Genomic DNA, 13060 nt, shown 5'->3' with positions numbered 1-13060 from the left:
AAAAGACTATATCGATGAACTTAGACGGTTTTCAAAACTAGTATCGATGAACTTAGACGGTTTTGTTCTAAAATATACAGTATATCTTATTTCAGATTTTTTTAATGTTGTAATTATATTTCCGTTATTTTATAAAGGTAATTTTTTTTGACAATACAAGTTAATATTCGTACTTATTTGTTATATTATTTCATATAATATTTGAAAACTGAGTATTTGTTATACATAAATTTTTTTCGTCCGCGACTTCTCTATTATTATTTTTTCTTCCGTGACTTTGCTATTTATACCAACCAATAATGCTGTCAATTTTGCCGTCATTTTGGTTCACATGCAACGAATGTACCTTTGCAAGAGCAAGACTATTACCTTTGCAAGAGCAAGACTATTGACTATTCATTAAATCATGTGTGCATCACTGCATGTGCAGCAATTACCTTTGCAAGAGCAAGACTACTGACTTCAGGTTCAATAGAAAAGGTTTTAGACTATTTCAGTATATGATGTGGATATTCGTTAATTACAAAAAAGAAAAGATATAGAATATTTCTGTCATTATAAAGTATAAACACATCATATATGTTATGTATTTATTTGAGAAGTGTTTTCTTATATGTTTTGATGTGTTACTCTCTCAAGTTTTCTACAAAATAAATAAAAGAATTTTTAAAAATACCACTTTTTCTATGTCACTTTTCAAAAATATATTTCAGTATAATGTCCATTTTCAAAAAATATCATTTTTTAATATATAAAATGACTAAATTCTAGTTTTTTTTTGGTTTGTAAATACTAGGAAACAACCTTCCTAGATGCTGGCTATATTTCTAGTAACTAGCCAAAATAATATTTGTGTGCCCTAATGTGTTTAGGAAAATGTATATATGAAATAATATATATTTGCCTAACAACATAAACGTGGAATATGATTATATAAATTTAGAAGAGTATATATGTTCTTAAAATATATAAATTCATTACTAGAATAATCATATGTTATTAAATCTCTGATTTTAGAAAGTCTTATCAAAATATATATTATTCATTTACTAAAATATTACTTAACATCTTGTGTTTTTGTTTAATAATTGATTGTTGGATTTTAAATGGATTTGAAGTGAAAGATAGAAAACAATATTATGTCAAAACTCATGTTTAATTTTTAAATTAATGAGAATTTTTAAATCCATATGAAATAATATTTAAACGACATGACAAAAATTAATCATCTATTATATAATAATCTTCTATTTATTAGGTTTAAATATTTTGATTTTAAGAAATATGTTTATGTTTTAATGTTTTTTTTCTTATAAGTAAGAAAATTGGAGGTTATAAATATTGTTGTTTGATTGTTGTATATTTCTTTTAAAATCCTATATCACCACGAAGCTCCCCACCAAATTTCAGCCGAATCGGACTTTGTTTCATCTTCCAAAGGTTTCTCCGAAATAGCTATCTTGAACCAGTCGGCACAGTCCATCTGCAGGTGTTGGTGTCGACTGACACCACAATGGTGTCGAACCACACCAACTCAGAAATCACGACCCGATCCTCCATTCAAGCTTCTTCTCGCTTCAAAACCCTAACTCTCCATAATACTAGATTCTCATACGAATAATCACAAACAACACAACCCCACAAGGCAACAACCAAGGTAAACAACCTATGGGTTCCTTCCAATTCATCTCACTCATCACAAATTCATCACAATCATCCCAAGACCCTAGACAAACCTTAGATCAACCTCTTACCTTGAATTAGGGACGAAATATGAGCAAGAAGCAACACCATCCACTAGCAGTGCTTCCTTCTCCTCTCCACGCCATAGCAACACAACTCCCCTTCATTCTCATCCCTATAACCATCTCCTCTCCTCCCTAACATATAGAGATATCAAATCTCTCTTCTGTTCTCTTTTCTAGGGAAGGAAAACAGCTGAGAAGGGAACCCATAAAACAAAGAGGGCATTCTCTTTTTATAGGAAATGTTTAGGGTTTCTCCAAAACAGCTAAACCGCAAAAAACCGGAGAAAAAAACTGAACCATCTAACCCGAAAAGTTGCTAATGTCGACCAAGCACACTAAATGTTTCCGGGTTACGGGCGTTACACTACTAATTCATATTTGAAATCATTTTAGCTTTATATGCATGTCTTTGAATTTAGCCAATATGGTATTTCGAAACATCATCCAAAGTATTTAGCCAATATGGAATGTTCATTTCATTGACTGAGTATATTATGTTTGCTTAAAAAAATTTTGTGTCAAAACATGTGAAAAATAAATCTACATATTTACTTATTATATGAATTATGTAAAATATAAAAATGTTTCCAAAATAGGACGGAGCAAGGTTGAGAGGATAATTTTTGAGAAAGTTTCAGAAATATCTTCAAAATAAATTTAAGGAAATAATTTGTTTGAGAAAATAAAAAAAATATTAATTTTACAAGTTAGTCAGTTAGCCCTTCGAATATTAATTAAACGATTTCTACACATAAATTTTAGTGACAGTAAATAAGTAATTGATTTTGGAAATAATCAAAATGCAATCCACTCTTAATAATATTAAGATTTATTAATCAACAAACCAATAAAACTCGTAAGTTATATATTAACTGATTAATCAAAATGTTGACTACTTAGGTTGAAGTAACGTAACTTACAGTCTTACACGATGGTAACGTAATTGTCGAATGGGTCAGTCAATATTGTAAGTCCAAGTCCTCCTCAGATTTTTCATATATATTGAAAACTAGTAATGAAAAGCATAATTTTTAACTGTAAATAACACTTTGGTTATTCGCTTTTCGAAGACTATCAAGCCAAAGTTGTTCATTTTGAAATATAGCATTGTGCATTCGCTTTTCGAAGACTATCAAGCAAAAGTTGTAGACTTAAATGTTTAAAATCAAGAATTTGGGCACCGGACTATTGCATATGTTAGTTTTTTTTTTTTTTTTTTTTTTTTTTTTTTTTTTTTTTTTTTTTTTTATCATTTGAATATTTGGTCTTAACACTTACGGGAGAAATCTACTCTGAAACACTTCGGTGTGTTTCTGGCAAAGCTGACCAGATCAGCCGATAGAGTTTATCAAAAAAAAAAAAATTGTTTTAACTATATGGAACAATTCTTTTAAGTTATTTGATTTTACCATATTCTTACTTTTTTTCTTTTACAAAGTTGGCAATAACAGTGTTGAAGCTTGATTTGGATCTATTGGGGGATCAAATCATTAAAATTTACACCAATATATATATATATATATATATATTATTTTTTTCTTTATATATATATATATATATTATATAACATAAGAAAAAACCTAACTTGATTAAAATTTTTGTATTGTTAAGAAACAATCCCTTTTTAAATCGTTCAGCTAAATTATTAACAAAAAAACCATCTCAACTAAACAAATAATGGAAAAACTCCTCAATTAAAAGTTGTTAAACAAACAAAAGATTTTTTTTTCTATATTACTTTCAAAATCTCAAACGACTATCGTGAAGTCGATACTTTACATTTTGGTTTGTTAAATGTGACGCTTATCGTTTACAACAACAAGGACGTGATGTATTCGATTGAGAAATTTGAAATATGATCAATCAATATACTGTACCTAAGAAATTGTCTTATAGATCGTTTAAAATTTTGAAAAATTCATGTCAAATTACATATACGACATACTTTTTTTTTTTTTTTTTTTTGTCAAACACATATACAAAATACTGTATCTCAAATAAAAGTAAGGAAAGTATGATGTCGGATGATTATGTACACTTTACACGGGTTTGAAATTTTGAAATCAACATTCAAGATTGTTGAAATCTATGTTGTTTTGGAAAAATTATCATGTCGTTATCTGTCTAAGAAAATACTAGTATATGACTTTTAGAAAAACAAAATTGCAAAATACCAATTTAATGATATATGTTTAAACTAAATCAAATTTTAACTATACGTAGATTCAAATTTATAAGGTTTTACTTTATATACATGGTTATAAGCGTTCATACATTATTTGATACGAGTGAAATATTTTATTTTACTAACTTTGTTTTTTTTCTTTTTTTTTTTTATAATAATATAATTTATATTTATAATACTATATTGATAATTTTTTCTCTTGTAAATGTGTATACAGTGTAAATTGTGTAAACCTCAATTAAACGGTTTAAGCTGATCCAAAACTGTTTATCGCTTACCAATTTCTTAAATAGTACTACTCCCTCTGTTCTAATATATAAGATCTTTGAGGCTTTTCTTGTTTCATTTAATAAAAGTTTTTCAAGTTTCAATGCACTTTTTATATTAATTTAATAATCATTGACTAATTAAATTCTGCAGTGCTTGTTTATATTGGTTGAATTTGCTAAGTGATATAATATCTATTGTTTCTTAATCTTTGTGCCTTTAGGTAAAGACTCTTATTGGACGGCTATATTGATTGCCTCTGCTCCTTTTTGGTTATGGTTTTTGTGTTATGTCAAGGTTTCAGTTTTATGCTTGTAATCCTTGAAACTGTACCTATTATAATATAAATCAATTCAGTGAAAAAAAAAGAAAGGGTAAAGACTCTTATGTTTTGGAATAGGAGTATAATTTTCAAAAGAGTTTAGTTTTGCTCCAACCAACTTAGCATTTATGAAGCCCACTCTATAAAAAGCTTCCGGTCCAATTGAATCAAATCGAGCCCAAAATTAGTGAGATAGTAAACCGGAGTCAAACCTTAAAGTAATAGTTTAAGTTTAAGTTGGTGTGCCTCAGCATATAACTAAATTAACGTTGACTCAATTCTCCCATAAGATATTATTCGAATTATAGTAGCCAACATAGTAGAAAGACTAAGACACGAGCTTTAGGGTTTTATGCTTTAAAAAGTATCCCCAAAAGATATAAAGTAGAAATGAGGTCATTATTCACACACACATATAAAGAACTACTTATGCAGATGTCGTAAGATAGACAGATAGCAAGAAGGCGCATGGCGAGGCAACGTGAGAGTGTGCATGAACTGTTCCCACCACGTGTAAAACGTTAGCTGCGACTAACTTCCATGAGGTTGGCTCACGTGCGGGCCATGACGTGCCACGTTGTCCAAACTTGTGGTCATCACCGTGGCCAGGTCACTTTGCACTGTCTTAGCATTTCACAAAGGGCAAAGAAACCAAAAGATGTCGTCGTAGATAGAGAGAAACAAAAGGAATATGAATTTTTTTCTTTTTGGTATTTCATTTGTCGTTTTGTGTCTAAACAGCCTAAGCATGTTGATAATCAATTCAATGTGGTGGCTTGCTTATGTATAAATTATGTGTCTTTTTTTTTGTGTGAGTAAATTAAACATGTGTGCCTATGACTAGATATATATGTCCATTGACTCATATCAAGAATTAAGTCAGTGTAATTAGCAACAAATATAATTGAGTCAATGTTAGTTCAACTTTAATGACACAATGGTTTTGATCTCTTTACGTTTATCTTCTTATAGAATTATCAGCTCAAAAATTCTTAAACTGTGAAAATTTACACGTTTTCATTAGATAGCTAAATATTTTGCTCTAAACTTGTCCTATCTATATAAATAATCTAGACAATAAGCTAATACTTTTTTCTAATAATTTGTGATCAACACCTACTTTTTCCATATAACGATTCCTAATAATAATTAGATTGGACACTACTGATAGCTTCATGATCACGTGACTAGATATTAACCTTAGAAAAACGCGTGTGCTGTTGATAATTATTCTTGGAGAATCTAGGTATACCTGAAATTGCTATAAATTGAGAGGCAGTATCATGAGCTCTATAACGCCAACCAACACTAAATCAGAAACAAACACACAAAGCTCCCGGATAGATTAACAATGGCAGTGTTGATAGTGAGTCGCAACAACAACGGAGAAGGCAGGCTGTACGAGTCAACTCGGACTCAGCCGATTCCTTACTTACAAAATGGTGGCCAAGAGAACGGAGGAGACGACGACGACGACGATTGTGACGTTGCACCGGCGGCTTGATCATGTGCATATTGTCGTATGCTACTATAAACTTAATTAACAGTCAATTAATTAAGTAGTAATATTGTGCTTCTTGTCATAGAACCACACATAGATATATATATATCTATATAGCTGAAGTAGTAGACTAAATATGCCTGTATTTTATCCATGTCGTAAGCAGCTTTTATTATTTACTAGATAAACAACATTTTTGCCTCTGGAGTGTTGAGAGACTTAGCAATAAGCCTATAAGTAACAACATAATGTATCGTGTGTTTATTAATGATGATTGATATTACATTATGGACACAAAATTTGTGGTTATAGTATGGATATATATAAATATATAGCCGTATATATTTCTTACTTTCATTTAAAAATTTTCAAGAAATGGTTTGTTCTCATCTTCCTTTGCTCAGCTTTTAGTGGCCTTTACCTCTTAGGACCACTTAATACAAATTTTAGCAAATCAACATATATGACTAGCTAAAATGTGAGGTACTGTACGTATATTGAGAAATGAGTTTATTAAAAATTACTTGGACTTGTATAGTTTGAATATGAGAAATAAATACAGTTAATGTTGTATTAACCTTAAAAGTGCAGAACATTGTTAATTTCTTGAACAGCTGTTAATTAGCAACATCGAAGAGGCGACCGCACACGGCTTGGCTCATTATCAGTTGATCTCTTGAAGAAGTACTTTATCAACTTGCTAGTCGAGCACGAGATGATCATAAGCATTCAGCACCAGCTGCGATGCACCATTATCTTGTTATCCCAATTTGTAAGTACACACACACACACATACACGGTAAATACGTACATACGTACTTATGTGTACATATATACATTAGAAAAAGCTATCAACTTTTCTAGTCATTTATGCTATTATATTAGACAATTAGTATTCGTAAATCGTCATTATAAATACTGCTTTTCATTTTTTATATGATCACCTAATGCCTAGCTAGCTAGCTAGGTGCAAAGCATAGCTACCGAATAGGCTAATACACAGTCGTCAAGTCCAAATAAAAGGAGAAAGTAACGTCACTTGGGTTTGAGCTCACTTCGAAGTTAGAATTAATTTCATTAGATTCTAGCCCTTCTTTACTAGTTCCCATCAAGCACAAAATATGGAAACCATAGGGCATCACATTTATGGTTGCTGATAATCTACTATCGTAGATAAGCTTGTATGCTTTCATTTTTTTTTTCTTGTCTAAATAATTAGGGAACTGGGGGTCTATTCAATCCAACATTTGAAGGGATTTGTTAAAATATAAAAAAAACTTTTGTTATTCACAACATTTGAAGGAACTTTAAATTTCACAAAACACTACAAGAAAACAATTAATTTGCTAGGAACATTTGCGAGGGAAATTATCCCTCGCAAATTTGCGATAGAATTGCGAGACATATGCTACAAATATAAAAATCCTAGCAAATTCCTCGCAAATTTGCGAGAGAGTGGGTCCTCGGAAGTCCACCGCAAATTTGCGAGGGATTTACGAGATAAATTAACATTCCTCGCAAATCCATTGCAATTTTGCGACAATTTTGCGATGACAACATCCATAGCAAATTTGTAAGGGATAGGCGATGGAATTGCGAGAGTCATCGCAAATCTATTGCAAATCAAGAAAAAAATTCTCAAAAAGTAATTGGAAAATTTAATCGAATATGATTCAAATAATTTTGAGTGTTCATAAGATTAATCAGATAAATATCTAAATTTTTCAAAAAAAAAATTAACTTTTACATTTTTATATGTTTTGTTAGTTTAATAATACTAATTTCACATCCCAAACATAAACCCCAAATCCTATACCCCAAACCCTTACCCTAACTCAAAATCTTAAATCATAAACTCTAAAATTTAAAGTTTAAACTTTAAAATCCTAATCAAAGAAATTAAATTATAAATCCTAGAACCAAAAATTAACTATTATATATACATAAAACCAATATTTAAAACAATATACATATACAAAAAATCCAATACGCACAAGGAAAAAAATAAAACTTTGCAAAATTTTAAAACTTCTCTAAAGCTAGTAAAATAAAATAAAAATGTAACCATTTTTGTAAATATGTTTAACACAAAAGCTATGCAAATTAATAAATTTACAAATATGTCTAAGATATTTTGTCTACCTATAATATACCAAATAATACTCCAAATTACAAAATTAATAAACTAAAAGATACTGAGTTCCCATTGGTTAGTTCAGAGAGACATGGATTGGTTTTTAACTCATCATGCACCGTCGATTAAGTTAGATTTGACGGACACCATTGTTTTCCCTTTTTATTTTCTTTCTCCTCTTCCTCACCTCTTCTCGACTTCTCCTCATCCATCCCTAATATTACTTTGTATATTAGTAATTGACCTGTAATTAATATTTTAGTGTTAAAAATATTGATTTCCAGATATTTTCGGATCATACGGTGGTCAAGGCTGCTAATTCGTCAAAATTGTATTTTATTTTCTCAGTAGCTTTCGTAGTTTTTTTTCGTTTCATGATTGGGAATTGACTCCTCTCACTGTGGTTGTTGTTGTTGTTGTTGTTGATGATGATGACTTCTCATCAGTTTTCTCAGCAGGTTGCTAAGCCTACGACGCCGTTTCATATGCTTCTGGTTTCTCCATGTCTATCCGCTCCTCCGGTTATTCATCTCCGATCTCAGATTGCAGACAGAGGATATTTGACCACCACCACAAACCAAGACAGAGCAAGATCTAGATATGTTGCCCGAAGATCCCTAAATCCGAACTCCTCTTCTAGCCACCACTATAATTGAAGATGGAAAAAGAAATCTGGAGTGCCGGTTCTAAAGGAGACGGTGGTGAAGCAAAAGGCTTGTGTCGCGAGTGGGCTCGTCGGAAAATGGGATTTGCGGCTGCGTGATTAGGGTTTTTTGGTTTGTTGATTTTAGCATCCGGTTCAACCGACATTTTGTAACCAATTCAATTATGTAATTCTTAACCAACTCCCGGTTTGGTTGGTTTATAAATATCAATATATATAATTAAAAAACCTGTGAGGCTGTCGCTAAATCTATAAATATACATAATATATATATATATATATATGTATATATAATGAAAAAGTTTAAATACATTAAATTATTAAGAAAATAACTTTTTTCTTTATAGTTTTTTTTTTAAATGTTTCCTCGCAAATCTGTAGCGAATTCTGCGAGGGATGTACTAGAAACAATATTGCAAAAAATTTGCTACCATTTTTGTTTGCGAGGGATTTAATTTCCTAGCAAATATTGCGACGGATTTGCGATGTTGACCAATTTGCGAGAAGCGAATTGCGAGGGATTGACTTTCCTCGCAAATCCCTTGCTATAATCGTTTTGCGAAGGATTAGCTATGTATCTTTCCCTCGCAAATCGATTGTTTTCTTGTAGTGAAAGAACTTTAAAAAGTGTTCCACAAATCACAATCTAGTGTTATTGACTAGTGATTCAGAAAAGAACTTTAAAATCTACTATCTTTGGGAAGATTTTAATTAGTATTGGAATTTTAATGACTTTGAGAAACTTTAGAGAATTATTTATTTAAAAATACAAAAATCTAATAAGTGTCATGGTTTTAGTGTTAGAAGTAACTGACAGTACACATCCTACTAACATAAAACTATGGGAACAAAATTCTGATTCTGAACTAGTGCTCAAACCATCATCCTAACACTAAAAGCAAAAACAAAATGAAACAAAAAAAAATTAACTGAGTCTTTGCAGACTCCTCCAAGTATGTGTGAAAGAGAAGGCCAGTCTATTCATGCTTTATCATACATTAGTATTTCCAAATCCGTGTGCAAAATGAAAAGACTGTTGCGAAGGTTCCTAGCTCCAATAATAGATAACCTCACTGTTAAGTACAAACCCAGTTAAACCTGAAAAATATTAGTCTCTTTCTATGCCGCATAAATAGAACATATATGAGTAGCCATGAAAACTTCAGTTCTTATATAATAGTAGAACGTTGTTCAACGTTTTCCATTGTCTACTTTTGTACTTGTAGATTTTTCCACACTGTTGCTCACTCTCCGCAATATTAACATTTTTGTACTTATCACTATGTGCTTTTTACATCTTAAATTAGAAAGTAAAAATGAGAAAGTATATTTATTTTATTAAAAATACATGTGATTTATTATATAGTGTGAGAGGAATTTATATATAGTAGGTATTAATCACGAAGAATTATTTTTCAAATAAAAACAAATAGTTAGTACAATAAAATTTATATTTGCAGATGAAAATAAACATATAAAAAATAAAGAGTTACTATCTCTTACAACTCATCTTAATTATTAATATATTGCATAACAAGGAATATATTTGCCTACGTATCTATTTGGAATTTGATATATTTTTTTGTTCAACTAAAAGAACTTTGTTTCTAAAAATACACAGATAATATCTCTTTGTTGAGACACGTAAAAAAACACATGTTTATTAATTGTAGAATATATATATTTTTGGTTCCCAAAAGGAAAGAGTTATTTATTTCTTACAAACTCTTCAAAAATATTAATCAATTGCACAAGGCAAAAGAGAAGGCATATTAAATAACAGAGGATGGAAACGCAATGAGAGGGAACTTGCGGCAAATATCAAGACCATGGGATTCAGCTAGATCAGGTTGATCCCCATTTGGACCAGCCTCAACCTTCCAGTCAAAGCGGCCTACAAGGTTGGCCACTGTCACTTCTACCAAACCCAAAGCAAGTCCTATTCCTGGACATATCCTTCTCCCTGATCCGAATGGAATGAAGTTCAAATCTTTTCCATGATAATCCAAATCTGAGTTTAAGTGTCTCTCTGGTTTAAACTCTTCTGCATCTGGTCCCCATACCGCAGTGTCTCTTTGGATTGCCCAAGCATTGATGATCACCTAGACGCCAAACATGATTTTTTTCTTTTTTCAGTTTAATTATAACCATGACTTGAGAGTTGAGACGTATTATATATAAAGTTATGTGTGCACAAGTTGATAACCATATTTTCTTTTGCAAATGATAACCATGCATGATAAAAACTATATAAATATTTATTTTTCAAACAAGAAGTTGATTTTGTAGAAATTAACTAGTGTACCTCTGTCCCTGCGGCAATGTCATATCCCTTTACTTTGACATCTTCACTTAATAGTCTGGGAAGTATAAGAGGAAGAGGAGGATGCACCCTGAGCACCTCTTTAACCACGGCGTTTAGGTATTTCATATGCGCAACTTCTTTTTCTTTTACGTATGTAGTGTTTGGCGTCATGGTTGACCGAATCTCGTCTTGGAGTTTCTTCATACAGTCTGGATTTCTGATCAGCTCCGTCATTATCCATTCTAGTAGAGTTGAACTTGTTGACGTCCCTCCAATAAACATATCCTGATATAATGTAATGAAACGTTACTTGTCAATACCCAAAATATATAAAAATGTGACGCTATAGTTGTTAATGAAGTGGATTATATTAAATGACCTACCAAGATCATAAATTTTATGTCGTCTCTTTGAGCTTTTAATCCAATACTCTTCTCGCTTTCGATTGATAGAAGTATATCGACGAAATCCTCTTTATGATTACCTGCCTCTACATGTTCTTGTATCACTTTGTCCATAAGATCGCTAAAACCTTGACTCACTTCCTTGATTCTATTATTGAAACCGTTGATCCTATCTATCCATGCCAATTCCGGGATATAGTCCCCGATCGGGAACTCGCCTAAAAGCTCCATGATCTGCCTCACTCGCTTTTTGAGAGCCCTTGCAGTTTCGTCCGCGCTATGTTTCCTTCCCAAGGCTACTCTACTTGTAACATCGCTTGTTATAGCAATAAATATTTCACTCAGATTTTCTGATGAAGAAGACGCACTTGCTTTCTCCAACTTCTTCAACATCTCCTTTAACTCCTCTTCTCGTACCGTCTCAAAGGACGCAACCATTTTGTTGGTGAGCAGATTCAGAATGCATACACTCTTTATCCAAAACAAGATTCAAAATTAACCATCATTAGTTGATTTTAAAAATATACATTTTAAAAATATAAATATTATATACTAAAATTTGTTAGTACATGAGTTGGTGCAACTTATAGATTAAAAAAATATAAAGAGGATTTAAAAGTAGTAGTATTGAAGTACCTTCATCTGTCTCCAATATTCTCCATAGGGACCAAACACCACATCACGACCACCGTTAAAAAGCCCATGAACGGCTTTTGACTTAGGTCGGTTGGCAAACTTAAGATCGTGTGTTTTCAATATCTCATGGGCTGCTTCACTGGAGGAGACTACGAGTATGGGGGCACGACCAAAATGAAGGAGCATGAGTGGTCCATACCGGAGGCTGAGGGATTTGAGGGCACGGTGAGGGTGGAGGCTGAGCTGGTGGAGGTTACCAATCAACGGTAGTCGCCATGGAGATGGTGGTCGGTTCACTTTGGTGGCGGTTCGTTTGAGGAATTTTCTAAGCAAGAGAAGGGTTAAGAGGGTCGTTAAGCACAAAGAGATCATCAGTATCATTTCCATTTCTTGAATATTACTCATGTAGGAAAGTGTTGGATCGGTGATTTCCAACTCATCCGCTCCTTGTTATTTATAGGCTTTATTGTCAACATGTACGAACTCAATGACACAAATATGCAATTAAATTTTAGTTTACGTATATTAATTTGTTTCGTTGAAATATAATAGAGAATACAATATCTAGTCTTTCTTAACAACTAGTCTCTGCATTTTGGTCGTATATTATATATTGATTTTTAATTATCATGGAAAATAACCTTTTCTTTTTCATCAGACAGTTCCATTATGATCATGAGCATCATTTTAGCCGACCTATGATAATTAATAGATAATAATTATTATTGTATTTTTCACTTAAAAAAATAATATACAGAATCCAATTTTCGGAGTTAGACGTAAACATTCTTTTTAACTAGCTAAGTTATATATATTTGATCATGTCATAAAAATAAAGCGTATAGTTGATAGATATATATTCAATTTTTATTACTGGAATCACTTTGTAAGTTA

The 13060-nt window shown here is 31.6% G+C and overlaps 2 protein-coding genes across 2 annotated transcripts; one reads left to right on the top strand and one right to left on the bottom strand.

Annotated features, from left to right (window-relative positions):
• The first annotated feature begins 5804 nt into the window (after positions 1-5804).
• On the top strand, positions 5805-9002 carry LOC104749805 (uncharacterized). The gene is made up of 2 exons (XM_010471500.3): positions 5805-6042; positions 6638-9002. The coding sequence occupies exon 1, from the start codon at positions 5874-5876 to the stop codon at positions 6024-6026; it is 153 nt and encodes a 50-aa protein (XP_010469802.1). The 5' UTR covers positions 5805-5873; the 3' UTR covers positions 6027-6042; positions 6638-9002.
• A 1450-nt stretch (positions 9003-10452) lies between these two features.
• LOC104749804 (cytochrome P450 71A12) lies at positions 10453-12638 on the bottom strand. The gene is made up of 4 exons (XM_010471499.3): positions 12167-12638; positions 11510-12001; positions 11127-11411; positions 10453-10923 (listed from the first exon to the last, which is right to left on the bottom strand). The coding sequence occupies exons 1-4, from the start codon at positions 12569-12571 to the stop codon at positions 10594-10596; spliced, it is 1512 nt and encodes a 503-aa protein (XP_010469801.1). The 5' UTR covers positions 12572-12638; the 3' UTR covers positions 10453-10593.
• Positions 12639-13060: the final 422 nt, after the last annotated feature.

The sequence above is a fragment of the Camelina sativa genome, chromosome 16 (assembly GCF_030686135.1).
Source record: "Camelina sativa cultivar CO46 ecotype springtype chromosome 16, ASM3068613v1".
Classification (NCBI taxonomy): Eukaryota; Viridiplantae; Streptophyta; class Magnoliopsida; order Brassicales; family Brassicaceae; genus Camelina; species Camelina sativa.
This window is presented reverse-complemented; position numbering and strand designations above follow the sequence as displayed.